Genomic DNA, 23,570 nt, shown 5'->3' on the forward strand with positions numbered 1-23,570 from the left:
GAACTTTTCTTGATCCTGCAAGACCCCATTCCGATCTCCCGGATCATCGTGCATGATCTCTCCAAAGCCACCGTGGTGATCGCGATCCGAAGTTGGCCCAACCATGGCAGAGACAGAGACAGTGACAGCGGACACGCTGGTATGTAATGAAGGGTCCTTTTATTCTGTTTTCGTTAGTTATCTGAAGGAAAGCTAACATATTATTAGCGCAGCCACTGGAAACCTCTTACTATTAAATCGGAGGCTTTTGACAAATGCTACAAGCACTCGGTCAATTATCTTCTGAAGGAAAATTACGAGAGGGTTTTATACTGCTTTGAATGCGAAAGAATCGAATTTCATGATGAAAAAGGAAAAGTGATTTGGTCTACTGTTGGCTCGGGCATGATGGATCCTTTTCCGGTTGATGTGCAGGTCTTCATAGTCCATGGCAAGATACGGCTAAGGGACAAGATTTGAGAGCACGGGAAATGTTTCCGACAAGATGAGGGATCTTGACATACTCAATGTATCTATAATTTTACCTGTTAAAGTGCTCACAAACCCACGTGTTAAATTGGCCCCCATTCCCAAGAGATGGATCCACTTTGGAGGCTTGACAACCAAGCAGTTCATCCGAGGACTTGGAGGTTCCCGAGGTCTACGAGGAATACTATATTTGTAGGGAAATTAGATTTACGTAGATATGAGGGACACAATATCAGTTATACATGATATTTATTGAGAGAGACCGGCTCAAATATAATATTAAAAAAAAAAAAAAAAAAAAAAAAAAAAAAAAAAAAGTGCCCAAAGACCTCATTTAGTCTGTCGAGCAAGCAGCCCTTTCAAAGCTGACGTTTCCCCCTCTAGCTTCGAGACCTTGAGTCTCAGCTCATCACGTTCCTTCCTCATAAGTTCCAGCTCGATCTCAAGATTCTTAGTTTGATCAACGCGCCGCTGCCGACATCTCCGAGCCGCAAGTGTATTGAGTCTGCGTTTTTCCACGCGAGACGACTCAACACGACCCAGGACGTTGTCAGCCTGCGATGTAGCAGGACTGGACTGAGATGTTGCAACGGAGCCCACAACCTGAGAAGCAGGAGAAGCATGCGAATGCCCGTCTAATCCAAAGTTAGAAAACACATTCAAGCGGAACTATAGCTGTCGGAGAAGCTCACCTTGAGAATTCGCCGAACTAGTAATGAGGGAGGAAGTAGGCAGAGCCAAAGACTCAATGGATCCCGAGTCCGAAAGGGAAGGGTAGGCCGAAGCCACCCCGTAACCTGGGTCGTTGACAGACATATCGAACCCGTCAAAGGCCGCAGGATAGGGTGCATTTTGAAGAGATAGAAAGTTCCAGTCGGTATTGGCAAAGGACAGTTCTGAATCTGTCCAATGATCCGACTCTTGGGCAAAGGTATCAAAGGATTGGTTGAATGGCGTCGAGAGAATACATCCCGTCGGCTCCAAAGAATTAAAGGATTGTTGAAAGTCGTGAGAATTAAACCGTGGAGGGAACCCCGAGAGCACCGACCCCTGGGGACTGGGTTGAGGGCCGGAGCTGGCTCGGTTGCCAGAAGGTTGGGATCTGGAAAACGGCTGCGGAGCTGGAGCAAGCGCAGGCCGCCATGACGAGATAGTTTAAGCGGGCCGAAGCGGGCCCGTGGCGCGGTAATTTAAGGGTAGAGAAAGAGGAAGCCCTGTGAGCTCGCGGGAATTGACTCGGTCAGGAAAGCCGAGGAGTGGTGTCCTGAGGAAGAAATCGAAAAGTGATGAGAGAGGGATTGATATACTCGGGGGTGGATTTACGCCTGGACCGCTTGTAGGTTCCACTGGTCGAAGCTGATTGGTTATGTTTGCTTCGCCCCCTCAAGACTCACAATGACTCATTTTAGCGTATTCCCATTGACCAATGAAAACTGCTGAAATTGAGCGGGCTAACCCTATCTGAGATCTAAAGATACAACCCAGTGATAAGCTAGGAATCAGACAGATATGGACCATCGAGCACAGCGTTTTGCTGGATATGGATTGGGTTGTGGGGTATTTCGCAGCTCCAGAACCAATAATCCACAAATTATACGAAATCTTGGAAAGATTGAAGAACAGATCTCGATCTCTTCAGCCTTGGAAGGGCCCGGAAATACGTAGGACATATGTACGGACTCCGGTGTATGGAGTCAGATACCAGATAAACAGCCGTGGCGCCACTCAGCGCCAAAATGCTACCTCGTGACGTGTACCTCGTCAGTAAGAAAGTGTTAATAAACCTTAGCTATGATAGAGTTAAGATCACCACAATAGCACTACACACGCATGGTTTGGCGGTCCCCCCAGCAAGCACACATAATTACGAATTACTCATGGATGTTTCTAGTAAGCCTATGCCGGTTTTTGGGGCTATAATCCTTCCTTCAAAGTTGTAGAATATCGCTCAATAAGGTTATAACAATCGCAATCAACGCGAGCCTTTTGAGTTCAAACACACAGAATGCTGCAACAACATATAAAATTGCCACAAACCTAAAAAGCTTATTTGCCAAATATTAATCGACCAGGTCAGATGCATCTATAATAGTATTCCTACAGTCCTTACTATACACAAGAATCAACCTATGGAAGTGAAGTCATCATGTCTATCAGAGCTCCTAGCAGTGAATCTGGATTCGGAAGAATTTCATCTTTCCAGCAGGGATTTGGGTCAATAAAGTTCTTCACTGACTTTTCAGAAAATTTATGTCTTTTTGGACTCAGGCTGTTGTAGAAGGAAAGCGCAAAATGGTCACAAAACTAAGCAATTTCGGCGCCGAAGTTACGATCGTCTGGCAGTGAGACGCCAATGACCTTCTAGCACTTGAGATGGTATTTAAATCTTATACTATATATAAATTCACAATCGCCCTGATACCTTCAGAACATACAGAGAGCATGGCTGAATAGGGATTAAAGCATTAGACCGGCGAATTTCCAAAATTTTTGTATAGTAGATAGCAGTATGTAGACTATGCAGCCATGCGAGCCCTAGTCAAGCTCAATTGAAGTAAATTCTCTGCGATATTTGACAAACATGCCTTACTTTTCTCAATGTAGTATCACTGTCTGAATGGTGGCAGCCACTTTGATTTGGTTTCGTGCTTAGCTATGTGCTGAGTCATCATACAAGCTCCGCGAAAAAAGAAAAGGGGTTTAGTCGTGAAATTCTCAGAGCTACAAGGATTATTTAGCTCTCCAGACCGATCTCATGGTACTGGGACCGTCCGTCAGGTTGACGGTCTTTAGATGTGTGACCCGATTGCGGGCCCGTAGCACAACCCCGCGGGTCCAATCGATGACACAGATCCGTGCCCCTCCTCGAATTTCTTTTCTTCCATCTCCCTCACGCGCATTCACCATGGCGACCGCAGCAGCCCCCGAGTCCTCTCTCCTGTCCCTCCTCTACCGCTCATACCCTACCGCCATCTCTCCCGATGCCACCGAGCTCGATTACTTCCATGCCTCTCCTAAGATTTTCCCTCAGGTCACCTTCAGCGAGGCCGAGGAGGCCGACATCAAGCAGTGGCTGAACACCGTCACTGGCTTGACCACCGCTACCGCCAGCAATGACAAGCCTGTCATTGAGAACATCTTGGCTCAGCTGAACACCCACCTCGCCACCCGCACCACCCTGCTCGGTGCGAAGCCCTCGGTCGCTGATATTGCCGTGTACGCTTTTGTTGCTCCCATCGTCGAGAAGTGGACATCCGAGGAGCGCACAGGCGAGAAGGGATACCACCACATTGTGCGTCACGTCGATTTTGTCCAGAACTCGCGCCTCTTTGCGCTGCAGATTCCCAGTGAGGAGAAGATCGCCATCGATGTGAACGACGTCAAGTTCGTGCCCAAGCCTGTCGACCCCAAGGAGGAGAAGGAGCGTAAGAAGAAGGAGAAGGCTGCTCAGCAAGGCGCCGGCGCCGAGGCCCAGAAGCCCCTTGTTGTTGGTCAGGGTAAGCCCGAGAAGGCTGCCAAGGCTGAAGCTGCCCCCGCCGATTCTGCTGCTGCTGCCGCCGCTGCCGGCCACAAGACTGGCAAGAAGGAGAAGAAGGAGAAGAAGGAGAAGGCTCCCAAGCCTGCTCCAGTTGCCGCTGTTCCTTCCTCCCCCTCCATCATTGATCTGCGTGTCGGCCACATTCTGCGCGCCATTAACCACCCCAACGCCGACTCCCTCTTCGTTTCCACCGTCGACTGTGGTGACGCCCCTGGCTCCGATAACACCTCTTTGGATGAGGAGACCGGTAAGACTGTCCGGACAGTCTGCTCCGGTCTGAACGGTCTTATCCCCCTGGAGGAGATGCAAGGCCGTAAGATTGTTGCCGTCTGCAACTTGAAGCCTGTCACCATGCGTGGCATCAAGTCCGCCGCCATGGTTCTGGCTGCCTCTCCCCGTGTTGCGGAGGGTGAGGATTCTCACGCTGGCCCCGTCGAGCTTGTCATTCCCCCTGCTGACGCCCCTGCTGGTGAGCGCATTAGCTTCCAGGGCTGGGCCGAGGGCGAGCCTGAGAAGCAGCTCAACCCCAAGAAGAAGATCTGGGAGACTTTCCAGCCTGGCTTCGGTACCAACGATGACCTCGAGGTTATCTTTGACAGCAACGCTGTCCCCGCTGTCAAGGGCCAGGAGGGCAAGCCTGCTATCGGCAAGCTGGTTACTGCCTCCGGCGTTATCTGCACTGTCAAGACTCTCAAGGGTGCTACCGTGCGGTAAAAAAAAAAAGTATATCTTTATTGGAAGACGGCGAATCTATCAAATTAAACAGCCACTAAATGCATACCCACGAGAAGATGAGAAGAAAATAGCAAAATTCACAATCGATTATTCTGTCTATAAATTCAATGGTTCAAAGGTCGTCGATACTTGGATACTACACATAATATTCGCCCGAAACCGTGCCGAGCTTTCTAGATCGCGTTCAAATCTTAGCATCCAAAACGAAGTCAAACTCGGTGCCTTTGACGTGTTCCGCATGGGACATGATTTAAGCGCCCAAGGCTTATAGTGAAACTTGAAATCTGTGGGGCTCGCGGGATGCATTGGCGCTTGGCCATTCACAACACGGATAGAATTCGATCGCCATGGTATGACCAGGATCTGCTCCCTGGCGCTTAAGTTATAGTCTGAAGGCCCAAGCACACTGCTAGCCCTTGACTAGCTGAGGAGGAGAAAACAGTTATATGCCCATTCTCCTTGCAATGTTCCTAAACTACTTCTCTACTGGCTCCGCCTCGGCCTGAGTACAGCATGAACCTCAAAAGGAATGGGAAAATTGAAGTTGATTCGATTATCTCAATCTCCTCTCACACAGCCAGCTCGAAACCCCCCTCGAAACCTGGCTGGCGACCTTTTTATCTACGAAAGTGGGTGTTGATTCTGTTCGTGATATCCTTCTGCGCAATTATCGCCACTCTCGAAGTCCTCAACTATGTATCCTCTGCCAATCAGGGTCTTGCGTCCTCCGTTGAAAGCCGTCACTACCTATGGACCTACGGACCAACCGCCATTCTCACAATTATCGCTGCACTATGGGCTCGCGTGGAATTTCAAGCAAAATCAAGCGCACCATGGCAGGCGATGTCTGAAAAGCCAGAAGAGCCTGAAAAGAGTGTGCTCCTCGACTATATATCTGCAATGCAACCCGTTGCAATGGTCAAGGCCATGAGAAACAGACACTATGCTGTTGCTGCTGGAATTGCCTGCTCGCTTCTCTTGCGCCTTCTTATCATTGTCTCAACTTCCTTGTTCAGCTTAGAGGAAGTGCAAGTGTCGAAAAGCAATATTCCAATCCAGTTTCAAGGCAATATCACCACGCTCAATGTTTCTGACTTTTCTACTGCGTTTTCCACCCCATTCAACACCCTCAATGGCATTGTCTTTGAGAATGTTTCCTACATGGACGGCACCACGGCGAACCTCTCTTTTCCAACATTTTCTGCTCCGACCATTTCCAACGATTCCGTCATCACCGCAAATGTAACAGGTCTCATCTCCGATCTAGACTGTGAGCCTGCCAAATTTGATATAAAAATTTGGCAATTGCAGACACTTTGGATCGGTACCAGGAATCCCGGAGGAACCGGTCAGGTGGAGGACAATATTCTCTCGTCCTCATCGTGCAAAATTTACAATGTGACGACTTCGATGCCATCCAACCTGGGGTCTGGTACCCAGATCGTTTCAATAACCCCTTATGCCGCACGGTTCCAGTCTGGGAAATGCAGCAACAGCAATGATCTGGATGGCAATCGCATCGTAGTGATAGCCGTGGAAGCTCATTTGGGAGATCCCGTTGAATCTCCATACACTGGCAATTACACGGCTGATGGAATGGAGTACTTCAATCATTCTGATTGGTATAAGACGACGGTCAATATCACTGCGAAGCGTGTAGTTGCGGCGATTTGCAAGCCGACTTTTTCAATTGTCAGCATGGTTGCAACAAGTAACACGACCGACACAACGTCGACTACCCACCTGGAAATGACTGGAATCAAGCGCACGGTCTTACCGGACTTGACAGCGTGGCAAGTTGCGAACAACATTCTAGGAGAGGCTGATGACATTGATTATTCCCAGCCGATTTGGAATTCAGATGAATTTCCAGCTACAAATAAGACAATGGTGGATGTTGACTACCCCATACAACTGGGTGCCAAATTCATTGGAGAGACTGGAAACATTGATAAATTGTTCGACGACGGAGTTCTTCTGAATGCCTCCACGTCATATTTTCGTGCAGTGAGTGCTCAGCTGGTTCATCAGGGGCTTATATCACAGTCGCAGTCGGCTTCTCGTGGCTCGGCAGTTGTTAGTGAGAATCGAGTTGTTATGACCCAGCTGCCACTCCGTGCCATGGAAGCTTGTTTGATTCTAGTCATCATGTTTGTAATAACGATGATTGTTTTGGTACCTAGTGCGCAGTTGTCACCTTTCAACCCAACCTCTATCTCTTCTGTCGCTGCAATCTTGTCGAACAGTAAGGTGCTTCGCAAAATACTCTGCGGAAGCAGTGCTATGCCTTTGAAGAGGCTTTCTCATCTCCTACAGAGGCGGCGCTACTATACTGAGCCCACACCAGGGGGCTTTTGTATCGCCGCCGTAGGCGATGAAACAAAACGTCACAGCGACTCCAATGACACCAATCTCAATACTAAGAAACCACAGTGGAGTCCATTGCCAAATATTATGGTTCGTGTGGTCGTCTTTATTGTGGTGGCATTATTGATAGTCGCTCTAGAGACTCTTTTGCATGTTTCTCAAACAAACAATGGACTTGCAGATGTCTCCTCGAGTGATGAAAGCATTCACTACCTGTGGACCATGATCCCAGCATTGATTATGGTTACTATTGGCCTTCTTTTTGGAAGCATGGACTTCAACACCCGGTGTTTGGCACCATATGTTAGTTTGAAACACAAGACCGGTGCATCGTCGCAGTTCATGACGGTGAATTTTCTAGACTCACTAAGCACAACCAACATCTTCAATTCCATACGAACGGGCCATTTTGCCGTTTTGGCTGCAACTCTGGCTACACTTATCACCTCTGTCTTGACCATCGTCACAAGTGGTCTCTATACAGCAGTCAACGTGACCGAAACGACCACCATGGACTTCACCCCAGTGACAACCTTCTACGGGGCCGATTACGGTAACTCGGATTCCAGTATCAGCACAGCAGAATACATCCTCCGCGATAACCTCGCCTATCCAAGATGGACATACAAAGAGCTTGCCTTTCCAAAACTATCCATGAACGCAACCACCAAAACAAATGACTCGGGCTCGTACATTGATATCGTCGTCCCCGCGATGAGAGGAACCCTTGCCTGCAAAATCCAAACAGAGGACGAATTAAACGCCGAATTCAGTTCAAGTGACATGGAAATCAGCTACGACATCTTGGCTGTAATATGCGATACAAACGGCACTTCCTGGACAAAAATTACCCAAGATGTCTCCCTCAATCACCAGACCTTCTTCGGATTTACGGCGGCAATCGTGTGCCAGGGTAGCCCAGCTGATGACTTGACCCTGAAGACTTTTTCCACTTTATCCTATATATGGGGCAAACTGCAGAACGACTCTATTGAACACATCACGGCTTTGACATGTCAAGAATCAGCAGAGATGGTGGATACACAGACGCGGTTCTATCTTCCTGATTTCTCCATCTCGGAGACTTATCCACCCGTTCCAGATGAATCGACTGCACGAACAGCAAATAATTACACAGTCGGCGACGATTGGGCTGAGTCGGATAGCGATACCGGCGCGGTATTTGATCCTTTCTTCCAGGCGCTTATTTTTGGAAAATATGCTATTCCGGAAGAGTGGATTGGCAACAAGGCGGATAATGAGAGGGTTATCGATGCAATTAAGGCCCAAAATAAGATTGTTCGAGCGCAAATTTTCAATGCGTTCAATCGGGAGACGGCAGATGGGTCTGCTGATTCCCCTCTGGTAGGGAATGTTACAACGCCCGGACAACGGCGCTTGTTTCAGGATGTTGTTTCAACGCGGGTTCTGGATATTCTGCTGGGTCTATTACTGCTCTTGGGGGTTTTGGGTTCCGTGTTGATGAATACTGATCATGTTCTTCCAAAAAATCCGTGTAGCATTGCTGCTGTGGCAAGTCTTTTGGCGGATTCGAACTTCCTGCATCGGTATGGTTCGGATGTGGATCCAAACAATAAGGGAATTGAAAAGCTTTTTGCTAACTGTCGGTTTTTTCTTGGATTGTGCTATGATGGGCCTTTGAGGGGGTCTAATGATGATAGATTTACCATTTATCTTACGGACTATGGGATTGAGAAGAACTATCCTTTGGCTCCCGAGAGGTGGATTTGAGATGGATATCGCTATTTGAATTATATGATATGATGATTGATGATCCCATTACACTACTAATGTATAGACCAAAAGAATCCCTTACATACGAACATTGATTTGTATACATGTATATAAACTTGCCCACACATCATACCGCATTCTCTATATCGTCCTCAACCCTTTAGGTTCTGTCTATGGTGATCCTGCATCATGAAGCAGGATATGCGATTCCCAATGACGGGCCACGCTGGTCAAAGACCACATAAAACGCCTTTAGGAAGATATCACCAAAGATCTGAAAGCTTGATTCTCCACTCGACTGTAAACCGCCATAGCACACTATTAAAGGGATTAGCAAATGACCGCTCAAACTTGAGACAACAGAGTGGAGAACTCACTAGCTTTTCCTGTGTTTGTATTAGTCCCCACCTCTTCATAAGCCAACTCTGATCCCGCTATAGTGGCGTTCATGATACCATTGTCAATTTGAATTGTCAAATCTGGCAAATCCGTATCACAGGGGTAGATATAGGCACCAACACTATTCGAATAGCTGGAACCATTGACTCTCGAATAATAATCCGTTACAATAGCTGGACTAACCAACATCAATGTAGTACCAGTATCACAGATAGCGGTATTGTTGATTGAGACCGTGGGTTTTCCATTAGAGTTCACGCCATACCCTGTCGTTTTGAATTGCCAGAACCCGTTCGAAGAGTCGACACTGATATTAGCCAGAGTACCACTGTATAGACTATGGTCTATAGTGCCGAATTCGTACAAGCCGCCTTCGCTGCCCAGGAGAGAGGTGAAAACCGGTAGTTCGAGGTCTGGGGCGACGTTATCGAAAAAGGTCTTCTGGGGCCCTGGGTCAAAGCTGTTGATTGAGGAAAAGCTGAGTCCGACTAGGCCGTTGGAGTTGGTGTCTGAGACGAATGAACTGGATACTTTGGTCGGGAGACCGAAGACTTGATCCTTGACTACTGCTCCACCAATGCTGACTGTGTCTTTGGCTAAAGAGCCGTACGCGGATGATGAGTCTCCGTAGGAAATTTTGAATTCACCGGTCATGTTCTTGAAGGTGCTGGATTTTGAGGGGTCGTAGATGGTGTGCCCCTTTGTCATAGAGGATGGTAACTCGGAGTTCATCACCCACCTTCAACAATCGGACCGCACGGATTAGTGTCATTTTTCGAAGCACGGGGCTAGTTATTGAGAATCTAATCCGACTTACATATCTGCTGATCCAGTATCGAAATCCATGGTGATGTTCTGGCCCCCAATGAGGACAGGCGAAACATACTCCGAACCTCCCTCCACTGACGTCGCACTAACAGTTCCCTCCTCACCCATGTCTGCACTTGAGCTTGCGCTGGCGGAAGAGGCACAATTGGTGGTTTTTGAGGCGCTCTTGCTGCTCGTAGCAGTAAGGAATGGCAGGAAGTCATAACGATCTTGACCTTCCATGTGACCAGCTGTAATGCCGAACTTGTTGTATGCTTTATTCAAAGCACCAGGCGAATTGCGGACATAGTCGTTGTGCTTAATGCGTTCAACCCGGAAAGATCTTTTCTTGTGACCATCTTCAGTAGGTCTATGTTGAATTGGGGTAGCGACAGCCTCGTAGCCCAATGAAGCAAAAAGTATAAGAGAAAAAAGGAGATTCATGCTGTCCAATTCTGTAGCCGATGCTCGCCACAGCAAGGAATGAAACACGCGTTGTATGCCACCAGGGCTTCTATAATGGAGATTTGCTTCAATTTATTGGTCTGAAACGAATGAAACCAATGCAACGAAAATGAGACAGGGCACAGCCTAGACTCGTAGGAACCTGTACCAGCAGGCAAAGAAATAAAAAATGAAATGAGAGAAAGACAAGACTCAACAAGAGCAAAATAAAGAGTGAGAAAGCTCCAATTATGAACAAGGAAAAGCATCCGAAATCCCGGGGCATAACAGCAGATCTATAAAGGCCAGGCAGAAATTTTGGAACCCACAAGACACTCCCCAGCCGCCATGCGTACTCCGTACAGTGCACAAAGAAACAAAAACAAGTACAGTGTACGTAGTCCAGACCACATCACTGTTTCCAATGCTCAAGCCATTTTTCTCCGTCAGACCTATCAGAGCCGTCGCCACAGAGCAAAGACGTGACCGTACTCGGCAATTGTTATGGTTGTTGAGCTGTCCACAGTGGGTCACTAGCGGTGAGCGTCCCTAATAGGGTAGACACTCGCTTCTGACAGCTCATTTGTCTCTAACCTTGCCACGTATTATGTCGGTGGAGCGCCTCCTAGCGCGTCAGTTTGGGCGTATATGGGGCTTAAATATGGTTGGGTCTGTTGTGGGATTATGAAACGCTGCTTGCGTGGTTGGACGCTTTGGCCAATCACCGTGTGCGCGTGCCCCGGGCCTACGGTCCCGGGCCTTCCAGATGCCCCCTTGAAACAAGATAGGGTTCTGGAACTCTATTTTGTTTTCTTTGATGTCGTAACTCCGAAGTCCGGCTTCATTCCAAAGAGAGTCGATGGGTGCCATATTAGGAAACTAAAGTGTGATTGCGACCGATATGCTCTTTATACTCTTCTTATCTTGACACTATTTTGTCTGTACAATATGGCTTTGAAAGGCAATTCAGCCCAATGCATAATAGTTTGATCTCTATTATTGAGTTTAACAAAGAACTGGTACGCAGGCCCATGCGGACGAGACTGGCCAACGCCAGCTTAAGACTTGGCGCCATGCTTTTTAAAATAGTCAACAGGAGGAAGTGAGTACATATAGAATAATACCAAGACTTTTAATTTATGACATAACGGAGGAAAGGGGTCATTTATGGGCCAAGGTCCACGGGTGTCCATATTTCTCTAACAGGGTCATTCCATGGCGCTTTCACCAGCTATTGCCCAGTGCACACGGAAGGCTGGATTTCCTTGCGAACCTAGAGGACCCTGTAATCACTCCGATATTAAATTCAGGGGACGAACGCTACTTTAGGCTGGTATAATCTCTCATCTAGCTACAGCAACATCCACTAAAGGCGTGCCAATGTTTATAAATTGTGCCTACCGCGGGAACCAGGCACAAATTAAGAAACAATTCCGCCATTTGTTAATCTACCCCTACGCATAGCCAAATTTACATCTTCTTAGCGGTCCCACTGGAAGGTCCAGGGGTCTTCTCATTCCCTATTACTATTGTCCAATCTTGGGCAGGACTGTCTAGGTACACGAGCATGGTAAATCCCAACTTGCTATGTACGAAAAGAAAAAAAATTCACGACCGATTGTTTTTTCATGCACGAGAACGTTGGAACATACTGTAATATTCCCCGGATTGCTCGGGTGTATCCTGCGAAGCCAAATATCATACCAGGTTTGGGGTGGGGAAGTATATGCCCTTGTCAGCCAAATCAGGTAACTCATACCATGAAGATCGACAAATAGTGCTTAAAGTTGCTCTTTGTGGTGAGGAAAACAAGCTTGGAACTGAATGCAGCATGTCGAACCCCCTTCGGCTAAACCCCGCAAAATTTCTCCGCGGATTTACATCGCGATGGGCTTCTTCAGCTTCAATGTGGGGAAATGACGCATATTCCAAGAAATCCAGCAGGGTTCAGTAGTCATCTCAATATACTTGAATGGATGTTAAATATTCGATTCCGCTGGGTTTGGGATCAAGTCCTGCATTCAAATCCATAGATCATGGCATCCATACTTCTACTCACGCTGCTAGGGACACTGGCCGTCCAGGTCCTCGGCAATGCAGTAAATAGATCTGCACTTTTACCAATTCCAGACAAACCGCGGGTGTTCATTTTATCGGATATCTCCAATGAGCCTGATGATCAGGAATCTTTGACTCGGTATCTGCTATACTCCAATCAATTCAAGACAGAGGGTATTTGTGCCGTGACGTCAACTTGGCTTCAGGATGAAGTCCATCCAGAAGCTATGCTGGCTGTTATTGATGCTTATGGAAATGTAACGGATAATCTAAATCGACATGCTCCTTTCGATGCACCCTATCCATCGGGGGAGCATATGCGCAGCCTTGTAACCAAAGGCGCCGCTGTAAGTCAATACCATCCATTACTATCTAACAACCACTCTATCATCAAATGTCCATATCTAACAACCTCAGACATATGGCATGAAAGCGGTTGGTAAGAATATTCCCCTCAGCGATGGAGGCAAACTCCTCTTCAAGCGCCTCCAAGAAAAGACCGACGAACCACTTTGGGTCCTCGCCTGGGGCGGTACAAACGTCCTAGCCCAAACCCTTTACAAAATTCACCTTGAATTCTCTGCAGCAGATGCAGAATCCATAAGATCCAAGCTTCGCGTTTACACCGTCTCCGACCAAGACGACACAGGCGCCTGGATCCGCCAACAGTACCCAGACATATTCTATATCTCTTCCACGCATGGCTGGAACCAATACGGTCTAGCTGCGTGGACCGGTATAGCAGGAGATAAATATTATGACAAGGGTGGACCCGATTTCTCCAAAGTAACGCACGAATGGCTTCGTGACAATACTCAGATCGGATCTTACGGCAAGGCGGCATACCCGAATTATGAGTATATCATGGAGGGTGATACACCCACCTTCTTGTATCTCATTCAGAACGGTCTTGGTGTACGAGAGCATCCGGATTATGGATCCTGGGGTGGAAGGTACATGAAAGTCACGCCATCGACGGTGCTGAATTTCAATCATTATGCTGATGCGGCTGATCGGGTTGTTGGAGCCGATAATGAGACGTATGTTTCTAATCAGGCGACTATTTGGAGATGGAGAAATGCTTTTCAGAATGATTTTGCGGCGAGGATGCAGTGGTCTCTGCCGGGGAATGTTAGTAAGGCTAATCATCAGCCGGTTATTTCGATTAATGGAAGTCGAGGTCTCGCGCCGTTGAACATAAGTGCGCCGGTTGGATCGACGATCAATTTGGATGCGGGGGCAACGGAGGATCCTGATGGGAATGATTTGACTTTTCGGTGGTTCCAGTATAAGGAGCCTGGATCGGATGATTGGAATGTTGTGAGTCAGGTCCCTGAATTGAATTTCACTGTTTCGCACGGAGGTCGGAAGGCGCATGTGCGGATCCCTAGTGAGAAATTGAGCTGTGATGGGACGGGCTTCAACCCGTCTGGGTGTTGGCTGCTTCATTTGATTCTTGAAGTGACAGACAATGGTTATCATCCGTTGACGAGCTACAGGCGGGTGTTGTTGCAGACAACCAATGTTACTATGTCATCGGCTTGAGAGAGTGTTCTTGTTGACCATGTTATACGAATGAATGGGTCCATTGAATGAAAAGTGCTTGTATGCTCGTAGGGTCGTGTAATCCATGGTATCAAATCAAAGTTCTATATCCAAACGCCACAGATGGTATCCATCCATCAAGATCAGATGCACGCTAGAATGAAAGTAACCAACCTCGTCGTTTCAACCGACGATATCCTCTGGAAGGACATCATCCGGGTTCTCCCCAACCGCTTCACCAACCGCCCGAACAACCCGCTTGATAGCCTTGGACGCAGGGCTGTCAGGGAAGTTTTCCACGAAGCTCTCGCCATAGTCGCACGCCATGCCAACCCGAGGGTCCAGAGGCACAGCCCCCAAGAATGGGATCCCCATCTTCTTTGCCAACCGACGACCTCCACCCGTTGTGGCGCGGAATATCTGCGACTCGTGTGTACAGCTGGGGCACACGAATCCGGACATGTTCTCGACTAGACCCAGGATACGGATTCCAGCTTTGCGACAAAAATCGATTTCTTTGCGCACGTCCAGCAAAGAAACTTCTTGTGGGGTAGTCACAACGACTGCGCCATCAACTCCGGATTCCTTCAGCAAAGAGTTGACCGACAAATGCTCGTCCGAGGTTCCAGGAGGGGTATCCACGATGAGGTAGTCCAGCTCGCCCCAGTCCACATCCTTAAGGAACTGCTTGATGAGACCGTTCTTCTTGGGTCCGCGCCAGATGACCGCATCGTCGCGGTTTGGCAGCATGAACTGCACGCTCATAGCGCCCAGGTTATCTGTTACCCAGACCGGGCTCCAGCCAGCATTACTGACGTGGATTGTCTCTGCTTCCACACCCATCATCTTGGGAATCGACGGCCCACAAATGTCGGTATCCATGATTCCCACGGTTGAGTCAGGATTGGCGGCGAAGGCATGGGACAAGAGGGTCGAAAAGGTAGATTTTCCTACTCCGCCTTTACCAGAGAGAACAAGGATCTTGTGTCGGATCTGAGAGAGTCGCTCGGTGATGATCGCGATATCGGGGTCGGGGCCTTTGGGTGCGGAGGCACAAATCTGTTGGTTGGGACAGCCAGCACAGGCATCGCCTTGGCCGGCTTTCTCGGACTCGGGGCCAGGGCAGTGTTCTGCAATAATCGTTAGCTGAATATTTTGTATCTAAGGCGGGTTCCCCGCAGAGGGTAACGTACCTGGCTCTGGGGCTACCAGGTTGGGAGCCGGCTTGGCTGGCGCAAAAGACGCCTCATCATTCGGCTCCTCCACATAGGGTGCCATAACGGTATAGAATTCAAGTAGTTTTGAAAGCGTGAAATGTCAGGAATTCAAGAGAGAAATTCCATAAAGTGGCGGAGATGCTTGATAAGCGTGATGACTAACCGATCCCCCGCGATTGGTGTTTGCGGTGGCGGAGTCGGATAAGAGCATGATTAAGAGGTCAACTGGTTGGTTTATACAATTTTAGAGAAGACTGAAAGATTTCTTTTGATGCTATTCATCATGGTTAAAAGCACAGTATTGGAAAAAACAAAAATAGAAAATCCAATTTAAGGAGGGGCGAGCCTACACATTCTTTGCCTCGTCTTGGTGGACCCTGCTTGAGCATCATTTTGTCTGAGTCTATGTAACATACACCTGGGCATGCTCAGTTCATTGGTATAGAAAGCGACCTGCAGCGCCGATTCTTTCCTTGTTAACTTGCTTTGACCTGACGCTAACAAACATCCCTGCTGTGGTGTGGAGGCTATCCAATCTCAGGTGCAGGTACCAATCATCCCTTGTCCTGTCAGAACCTTAGGAGGCAGGCCAAATCTTGATTTGGGACTCTATATAATCCCGTGTGGAAAAGTCCGATGCAGTTGTGTACACGAGGGGTCAGAGCTGCAGTGGTCACATACCCGGCACCATATCACTGGTGGATGTGAAGGAGATTTCCGTCTCGAAATTAGTTTAGTGATATTCATTATCAATCTGGGAAGCACCTTGCCAAATGTTAAGCACGCGTTTTCTTGCTGGCAGTCAACCTTCTGATGATGTCAACCTCCACTCACCGGAGTCTCCACTCAGAACCCCATCGTTTATTCAGTCTACGCTTATAACCATGCCATAACAGTTCTGCATACTACGTAGGTTCGAATCTGCATGCAAGTTGCAGTAGAGTAATGCACAGTCGCTGGTATCCGCACTTGCCGCTTCCTTTATCCCCCGCTTTGTCCAACGTGTACCCCGTGGCCCGTCGGGATGAGTTTTTGGAAGAGCCCGGGGACTTGAAGTGAAGTGTCCTACTTGTCCTTAAAAAAATGATAGGCTGGAGGACTTAGCCATAGTAGGATGAGTGGGAAAAGGGGATCGCTTCCGGTTCTTTCCTCTTCTGCTTCGTTCGAGGGCCCGCACCAACTCTCGTGAACTAATTCACCTATGGGAGACGGGCTGGCAGTCGAGGCTCATGGGTTCCACTATGGCTTAGTCTCTCACATAAATACGTCCCACACACCCTGGAATTTCTTTTCAATAATTCAAACCTTTAAATATCAGGGATTACACAGATCTAGAGGGAAAATCTGATCAAAATCTAGAAACAAACACGCTTGTTGCTAACATACAAATACTGCAAACAGATCACGTTGGGAGGGTCCACTGTCACATGCTGCGGTCACCTTCCAGAATCTCGTTTCCCAACAATTTCCTTTAACCAACTTCATCATGGATCAGGGCCATTCAACAGGTGCCCTGCAGCCAGATGGGCTGAGGGAAAGAAACGTGTCGCGCCTTGATTCAACTGGAGGTCGCGATGCTTTAGCTTCTCATGCTGAACTGGAGAACAAGGATGCGAATGGCAAGGACAAGAAGACCTTTGGTCGCACCCCCAATGGAACTGGTATGGCCTCCTTCTGAATATTACACCTCTTTGATGCGACAAGCTCGGTGCTATTGTTTTTGGGATTGTCTCAAAAACTCCCTTGCGCGATGATGCCCTTGTGCCCCCCATGTGGAGCTTCCCCGCTAATTCGGTCGATCGCATTTTGACAGTGTTCACCGTGCCCCAAACCCATGACATGGTCTCACAGCTCCTCTCTCCATCCGAGCCAAAGAACTTGTCTGATGTGGTGGTTCTCGCTCTGCTTGCAGCCCATATTTGGTTGCTCTGGGTTCTTCCAGCAGGTGCCAAAATCCCCGTCTTCGCCGTCGTGTACCTATTTTGGCGCGCGGGCTATAATGCGGGGATTGGATGGCTTCTGCACAACCAATCGCACCACAGAACCATGATTCGATGGGCGGAGAAGACGAAGATTTTTGTCAATCCGGCTACTGGTGACAATCCGCACCCCATGCTGTACAATTGGATCAAGCGGGAGATGGAGACCAAGATTCCCCACGACTATTCCTTCGAAAAAGCACCTATTGAATACAACACCTGGCTTGTCTTCCGCCGTCTGGTGGATGTGATCCTCATGTGTGACTTCACTTCCTACTGCCTATTTGCGATAGCATGTGGTCACCGTCCCATCGATGAGAGTGTGGTCATGACTGTTCTTCGGTGGGTAGCCGGCATTGTGCTGGTGCTTTTCAACCTCTGGGTCAAACTAGATGCCCACCGAGTAGTCAAGGATTACGCCTGGTACTGGGGAGATTTCTTCTACCTCATTGACCAAGAGTTAACCTTCGACGGGGTCTTTGAGATGGCTCCGCACCCTATGTACTCGGTCGGATATGCCGGCTATTACGGTATCTCCCTGATGGCCGCGAGCTACAAGGTGTTGTTCATCTCCATTATTGCCCATGCAGCTCAATTCGCCTTCCTGGTGTTTGTGGAAAACCCACATATTGACAAGACTTATAACCCACCGCCACCTCGCAAGCGTTCGGTCGTTGCGGATTCCACGACCAGCCTGCCTTTAATTCCAGACTCTCCATCAGCGACAATTCCGACTGCGACAACCCCGCTCGCGACAACTCCGAACGCGCCAACTTCGTCTGAGGAAATAATCCCCAACGCGCCTTCATCGTACTCGGCCAAACCACCACCCTCGGTGCACAACCTGCTGGGCAATTTGGATCTCTTTAGAACCACGGATTCCTCGATAATTCTCGTCCAAATGCTTGTATTCGCAGTGACGGCTCTGAGCCCCTCGACGCCATTGTATCAATTTTTCTTCGTGGTCAATGCTCTTGTGTGGCGTTTATGGTATTCTATAGGCATCGGTTATCTTCTCAACAAACAATCTAGGGATAAAGCATGGACGAGGCACTTCCTGAAATTTGGTGAGACGCCACAGGAGGCGTGGAACCAGTGGAAGGGCACCTATCACCTCAGTATGATTATGTGCTACGCCAGCTTTATCGCTGCCGTGTGGAAGATGTACACTCTCCCAAGTGACTGGAACTACGGTCTAGTACTCTTCCGTCACATCCTCGGGGCTGGCTTGATCAGCCTTCAACTCTGGACCTCGATCAGCATTTATGACTCTCTCGGGGAATTCGGCTGGTTCTTCGGCGACTTTTTCTTTGACGAATCGCCTAAGCTGACTTACAACGGCATCTACCGCTTCCTCAACAATCCTGAGCGTGTGCTGGGTCTGGCTGGCGTTTGGGGTGCAGTTCTCATCACAAGCAGCGGAAGTATTACCTTCCTCGCTCTGGTGAGCCATATCCTGAGCTTGGGTTTCATCCAATTCGTCGAGCGGCCTCATATGCAGAAGCTCTACGGCCAAAGTTTGCGCCAAGATGGTGGCGTAGTCAAGAACTTGAAGAAATCTCTGCCTCCGTCACTCAAGCAGTTGCATGGTAGTGTGGACAAGATGTTTGACGACTCTTTTGAATTCATCGAGGAGCTTCTCGACAACGCCCGCCCGAAGCTTGCCGCTGGAGTCAATACATTCGTCAAAGATACCAGCGCTCTCTTCCAAAAGTACCCCGCTCGCATTACCATTTCTCGCATTGATGCGGATCTGGCTGGATACGATATTCGGGACTACTCACTGACGGTTGAGGGAACGGATGCCAAGTCTCCAGAGGCAACTGAACAAGACAAGGGCCGCGAGGGAGCCAATGCGCGCATGCCTTTAGACCGCCGGGGTGATCTCCAGAACTTGACTTTCGAATACGGTGCGCCGATCAAAGTTAAGTGGACTGCGCCCCTCAACCACAGCAAGAAGGACTGGATTGGTCTCTACCGCGTTACGGACAATACTTCCCGTGAGGTTACTCGTGTTTCATCACAGGGCCGTTGGATCGCGACCAACCAGGGCTCTTATGACAACCTGACTTGTGAAAAGGGCATTCTCACTAGTGATGTGGTCATCAAGTCTTCTGACCAGGGTCGTGAAGGCCACGAGCTTGCTTCTGGAGAGATTATATTCTCGGGCGACAAGCTATTCTGGACACAGGGTGCCTTCGAGCTGCGTTACCACCATAATGGCGTACACAATGTGATGTCCATCTCCCGACCATTTGAGATCCGTATCCCCCACTTTGATGAGGTCGACACCTTCGAAGCGAATGGAAGTGTTCAAAGCGCTGTTGAGGAAGCTCTTCTTCCCGTCGTTCGCAACTGCTTCGATCGTGACCCCGAGGTTGCACCGGAGACTGTTGAGGAGCAGTTCGGGGGCCTAGTGGAGCGAGATGGCAAATTTGCCAAACGAGTTGTCTTTGCTGTTCAGCAGATGTATGTATTACTTATCCTGTCTTCTAATAGATCCTTTCTAACCAGCATTCTCCTAGGTTCGGTGTTGAGTTAGCACCTGAGGTCGTCAAGGCTGATGGTAATGTCTTGAATCTCGCCTGGCGGATATGTAACGCCAAGAAGGTTCTTGTAAGTGCTCCGCTTTCTTTGGAACTGGCAACTTCTAACCCATCATTATCCAGGCTCCCTACAGCATGTCCCGATCCAATGGCAGGTCGACACCAGTCGATGTCAAGGAGCAAGTTCCTTCAGGTTCTTCTTCTCCTTAGTCACGGATTTGTCCATCGATGGACAACAGGTCACAATAGACGGCGATGATTCGAGAAAGGACTCCCGTGGTTATTTGAATGTTCATATTACCTTCTTATACTTGAAAACAAGAATACTAGAAGGATTTGGTTTTTTTTTTTTTTTTTGCTTTTCGATCTTTGCAATGAGATTCCCATGGCTGTTTTAGAAGGGGTGGGAGGGTTTTTATTTGTCCTGCTGGGGACCCTGGGAGGTGACTATGTATGAGGACCCGGGCCATCTGCCTTTACTTGTCACCATGTCTTTTGTTCTACCTTGCTACCTTCAACGTACATATTCTCTATGTGGATCTATGGTCTATGTGGTCTACTTCAAAATTCATTTTTGATAATTCATGGTCATTGATTGTTTAGATAAAATTACTGTAATGTACTAAATAGAATCTGCACAAATAAATAGTCAGCACTAATCGCACAAGAAGCACAATAGAATATTTGTAAATTTGCAAAATAAATCAGACAGCCGTCTTAACTCATCCCATCCCCTGCTGGCCCGTCAAACCGAAACTGCCATCCAAGACGGACGGACAGCCCAGCCCTCAAGTCCAGCACAAGTCAAGCATAGCAAGCCAACACCGACCATTGGCACCAGAAGACGACTTCACCCATGTCTCCCCGGTGCTCCACAACCTTCCTCCCGATTACACCCGTACCGAAGTACAGTCATAAAAGGTCCAGTATAAGGGAGTCGCAAAGACATGGATCGTGAACTGTAGTGTGCCGCAGGGAAGCACGGTTACGTACCCGAGGGGCGGTTCTCAAAGAGATCGTTGAATGGATTGACTAGGTGTCATCATAATACAGAGGTGGGACATAGATGTATAGAGAAATCCCTGTCTGTTCGTACCTTTTGGGTTGAGTCTACAGGATAGACAATATGAAGATGGACTAGAGGTAGATAATACTTGAGAATTGTCAGTGCTTGGTTCATCAAAGATAACAAGATTCAAAGACAAAGTATGTGTATGACACGATCAGGAGTTTTGGTAAGTATTTTTATTATCTTCAAAGTTTTTGCAGAAGCAGAACTGAAAAATTGTTTCTCATCATGAAAAGTGGGGAAAGAAAAAAAAAACCAAGCTAAGCTTACCTGTTAGATGAAAGGCGGCTAGCCGAGGGACACAAGCTAGATCAGTGAGTAACCGAGAAATCCTGTCTAAATCGTTGTAAGCTTCAAGCCAACAAGAGATGCAATTGATGAAATATCAAAATGTATGAATGTCAATCAGATGGTAGTGCATGTTGTTCATGACCCATTTTTTGTCGTCGAACAGATATTTTGGTAGGTTTTCCTCATAAAGACAGGGGGTTGGAGGGTAGCAGGATTTGGGGGAAATCATCACTCACCATATTAGTTAGAAGATTGAACGCATCCTCCTCAACTCTGCATCAACTCAAGAGAAAACCAGTCACATTTAAAGGTTTCTGTTGAGAAAACCAAAGTTGAGGTGTGTGAAGGAAAGAGAAAAGAAAAAAGTTTCGAAATCGAAGAAAAGCAGAAACCTGGAGTGGGGCCCCGCACAAACACTGCAAACACCAAGATTTCCGTTTCTAGGCTCGCAACGCCGCAATATTGAAGCTTCCACTCATCAAACTCGAAATGAATGACCGACGAAGAATCAATGGCCCGCCAGGAGGTACCCGGCCAGCGGTCTTTGCATCGCACCTTGAATCAAGCAGCGCGGCTGATCGAGCCCGCCGCGAGCGCCAACCAACCGAGCTCCGGAAAATCTGTATGGATTATTGAGCTTCCTATCGCGAATGATAATTGCTAACACACACTGCAAATAATAGTCCTGAAGACGGGTCTAATCCCTTCCGCCTCTGGCTCGTCATATCTCGAATTTCAACCCTCTGCTTCTCTTGCCGCCGCACGCGAAACCCCCAAATCATTGATCCCGCCTTCCTCAGCTTTGAAACTTGCCTGCACAGTCCATGGCCCGAAACCATTGCCTAGATCTGCGGCTTTCTCCCCGAATCTTGTTCTTACCACACATGTCAAGTACGCACCTTTTGCGGCCCGCAAAAGAAAGGGACATATTCGCGATGCAAGCGAGCGGGATCTCGGCGTCCACCTGGAAACTGCCTTGCGAGGAGCCATCATTGCCGAGCGCTGGCCCAAATCTGGCATTGATTTGACCATTACTATCTTGGAGGCTGAGGATGATAGGTGGTGGGCAGATGCTCCGGACTCGCACGATGCTTCGTGGGGTATGATGAATGTTCTGGCTGGCTGTATTACTGCTGCATCGGCTGCCATTGCCGATGCCCATATTGACTGCTTGGACCTCGTCGCTGGTGGTGTCGCTGCACTGGTTTCAGATGACTCTGGTGATTCTTCGACTACATCCCCCCGGCTTATGCTGGATACTGATCCGGCCGAGCATCGCTCCATCATGTCTGCTTGTGTTGTGGCTTATATGCCTGCTCGTGATGAAATTACCGAGCTTTGGCTTAAGGGAGACAGTTCCAAGGCGGCTTTGGGAGATGGCGATGCGAGAAGTGCCCATGAAGCCTTAATAGATGGCGCTGTGGATGCCGCGAGGGGGGCATACTCTGTCCTTGGTGATGCTCTTCGGGAATCTGTTTTGCAGACCATCCAGTCTTAATAAAAGTTTGGCTACAATTAATGAAGCAATGATATCTGGATCTGAATTGCAATGTCATGAATATCTGTATACTGAAAGTGTAATGGAGTGGCTCATGCCACGTGATAATATTGGCTTGAAAACAAGGTCACTAACAGACACTCCATTGCTTACTTTCGTCTTAAAAGCCTCAAGGCGCCTTTCTTTCTGTCTTCCCATCCATCTTTGAACCCCCATTACGCCGTAAATCGCGTCCCCTCTATCTCTTGATCAGATAACTACCTACCTGGCTTGTATGTAACAATCCCTGAGTCTTCAAGCCCGTTGCCTTGTTGATCTAACAAAATTCATATCAGCTGAAATGCCCACCAACTCCTCCGCCAAAAAGGCTCGTCCCAGCAAGGGCTTTCCTCTGACCAATGAGGTCATGTTGCTCTACACGATGCTTGACCTCCAGGAGGACCTCAAGGTAAAGCTTCAGATACTTACATGTGGCAGTAAAATGCTGATGCTACTTCACTAGCATGATTGGGATGAGATTGCTGAGAAGCTCGGCATCAAAGTTGGCGCTGCCCGTAAGCGCTGGGAGCGTACCAGGAATTCCATCATAGAAAGAACCAAGAAGCCTGAGGCTCAGGCATCTGAGCAGGCGCCCGCCGAGGATGAAGAGTAAGCAAGTCGCCTTGACTTGAATATGTCGTGGCTGGATCTTATTTGCTATCTCTGCTCATTCTGCCCATTATTCATGTGTCTAAAGGGTGCACAGTTTTTGAAGACTTTTGTCTAGGTGACTCAATGAATTGAACCTTCCTCAGTCACGAAATGAGTAACGTTACCGAGTAAATGCCCAGGTACCTAGAACATATCTCGAGGTC

The 23,570-nt window shown here is 48.2% G+C and overlaps 10 protein-coding genes across 10 annotated transcripts; 7 read left to right on the forward strand and 3 right to left on the reverse strand.

Annotated features, from left to right (window-relative positions):
• Positions 1-103: 103 nt before the first annotated feature.
• On the forward strand, positions 104-459 carry N7503_005656 (uncharacterized protein; the record flags this gene model as incomplete). Its single annotated transcript, XM_057065203.1, has 2 exons — positions 104-139; positions 208-459. The coding sequence occupies 2 exons, from the start codon at positions 104-106 to the stop codon at positions 457-459; spliced, it is 288 nt and encodes a 95-aa protein (XP_056922946.1).
• Positions 460-798: 339 nt separating this feature from the next.
• Positions 799-1,612, reverse strand: N7503_005657 (bZIP transcription factor JlbA/IDI-4; the record flags this gene model as incomplete). The annotated part of the gene is made up of 3 exons (XM_057065204.1): positions 799-1,103; positions 1,161-1,446; positions 1,517-1,612. 3 exons carry the CDS (start codon positions 1,610-1,612, stop codon positions 799-801), a joined length of 687 nt encoding a protein of 228 aa, XP_056922947.1.
• A 1,761-nt stretch (positions 1,613-3,373) lies between these two features.
• N7503_005658 (putative cofactor for methionyl- and glutamyl-tRNA synthetases) lies at positions 3,374-4,720 on the forward strand (the record flags this gene model as incomplete). The annotated part of the gene is made up of 1 exon (XM_057065205.1): positions 3,374-4,720. The coding sequence occupies one exon, from the start codon at positions 3,374-3,376 to the stop codon at positions 4,718-4,720; it is 1,347 nt and encodes a 448-aa protein (XP_056922948.1).
• Positions 4,721-5,254: 534 nt separating this feature from the next.
• On the forward strand, positions 5,255-8,860 carry N7503_005659 (DUF3433 domain-containing protein; the record flags this gene model as incomplete). Its single annotated transcript, XM_057065206.1, has 1 exon — positions 5,255-8,860. The coding sequence occupies one exon, from the start codon at positions 5,255-5,257 to the stop codon at positions 8,858-8,860; it is 3,606 nt and encodes a 1,201-aa protein (XP_056922949.1).
• Positions 8,861-9,050: 190 nt separating this feature from the next.
• On the reverse strand, positions 9,051-10,513 carry N7503_005660 (pepsin-like aspartic protease; the record flags this gene model as incomplete). The annotated part of the gene is made up of 3 exons (XM_057065207.1): positions 9,051-9,181; positions 9,241-10,001; positions 10,080-10,513. 3 exons carry the CDS (start codon positions 10,511-10,513, stop codon positions 9,051-9,053), a joined length of 1,326 nt encoding a protein of 441 aa, XP_056922950.1.
• A 2,036-nt stretch (positions 10,514-12,549) lies between these two features.
• Positions 12,550-14,116, forward strand: N7503_005661 (DUF1593 domain-containing protein; the record flags this gene model as incomplete). The annotated part of the gene is made up of 2 exons (XM_057065208.1): positions 12,550-12,918; positions 12,989-14,116. The coding sequence occupies 2 exons, from the start codon at positions 12,550-12,552 to the stop codon at positions 14,114-14,116; spliced, it is 1,497 nt and encodes a 498-aa protein (XP_056922951.1).
• Positions 14,117-14,299: 183 nt separating this feature from the next.
• nbp35 (Fe-S cluster-binding ATPase) lies at positions 14,300-15,394 on the reverse strand (the record flags this gene model as incomplete). The annotated part of the gene is made up of 2 exons (XM_057065209.1): positions 14,300-15,246; positions 15,310-15,394. The coding sequence occupies 2 exons, from the start codon at positions 15,392-15,394 to the stop codon at positions 14,300-14,302; spliced, it is 1,032 nt and encodes a 343-aa protein (XP_056922952.1).
• A 1,425-nt stretch (positions 15,395-16,819) lies between these two features.
• Positions 16,820-20,068, forward strand: N7503_005663 (phosphatidylethanolamine N-methyltransferase; the record flags this gene model as incomplete). The annotated part of the gene is made up of 4 exons (XM_057065210.1): positions 16,820-16,994; positions 17,147-19,781; positions 19,838-19,928; positions 19,982-20,068. The coding sequence occupies 4 exons, from the start codon at positions 16,820-16,822 to the stop codon at positions 20,066-20,068; spliced, it is 2,988 nt and encodes a 995-aa protein (XP_056922953.1).
• A 1,639-nt stretch (positions 20,069-21,707) lies between these two features.
• N7503_005664 (3' exoribonuclease family protein) lies at positions 21,708-22,716 on the forward strand (the record flags this gene model as incomplete). The annotated part of the gene is made up of 2 exons (XM_057065211.1): positions 21,708-21,840; positions 21,902-22,716. The coding sequence occupies 2 exons, from the start codon at positions 21,708-21,710 to the stop codon at positions 22,714-22,716; spliced, it is 948 nt and encodes a 315-aa protein (XP_056922954.1).
• Positions 22,717-23,056: 340 nt separating this feature from the next.
• On the forward strand, positions 23,057-23,368 carry N7503_005665 (uncharacterized protein; the record flags this gene model as incomplete). Its single annotated transcript, XM_057065212.1, has 2 exons — positions 23,057-23,164; positions 23,219-23,368. 2 exons carry the CDS (start codon positions 23,057-23,059, stop codon positions 23,366-23,368), a joined length of 258 nt encoding a protein of 85 aa, XP_056922955.1.
• Between the last annotated feature and the right edge of the window lie 202 nt (positions 23,369-23,570).

This window comes from Penicillium pulvis (genome assembly GCF_028828015.1).
Source record: "Penicillium pulvis strain IBT 33274 chromosome Unknown contig_23_segment0_segment0, whole genome shotgun sequence".
Lineage (NCBI taxonomy): Eukaryota > Fungi > Ascomycota > Eurotiomycetes > Eurotiales > Aspergillaceae > Penicillium > Penicillium pulvis.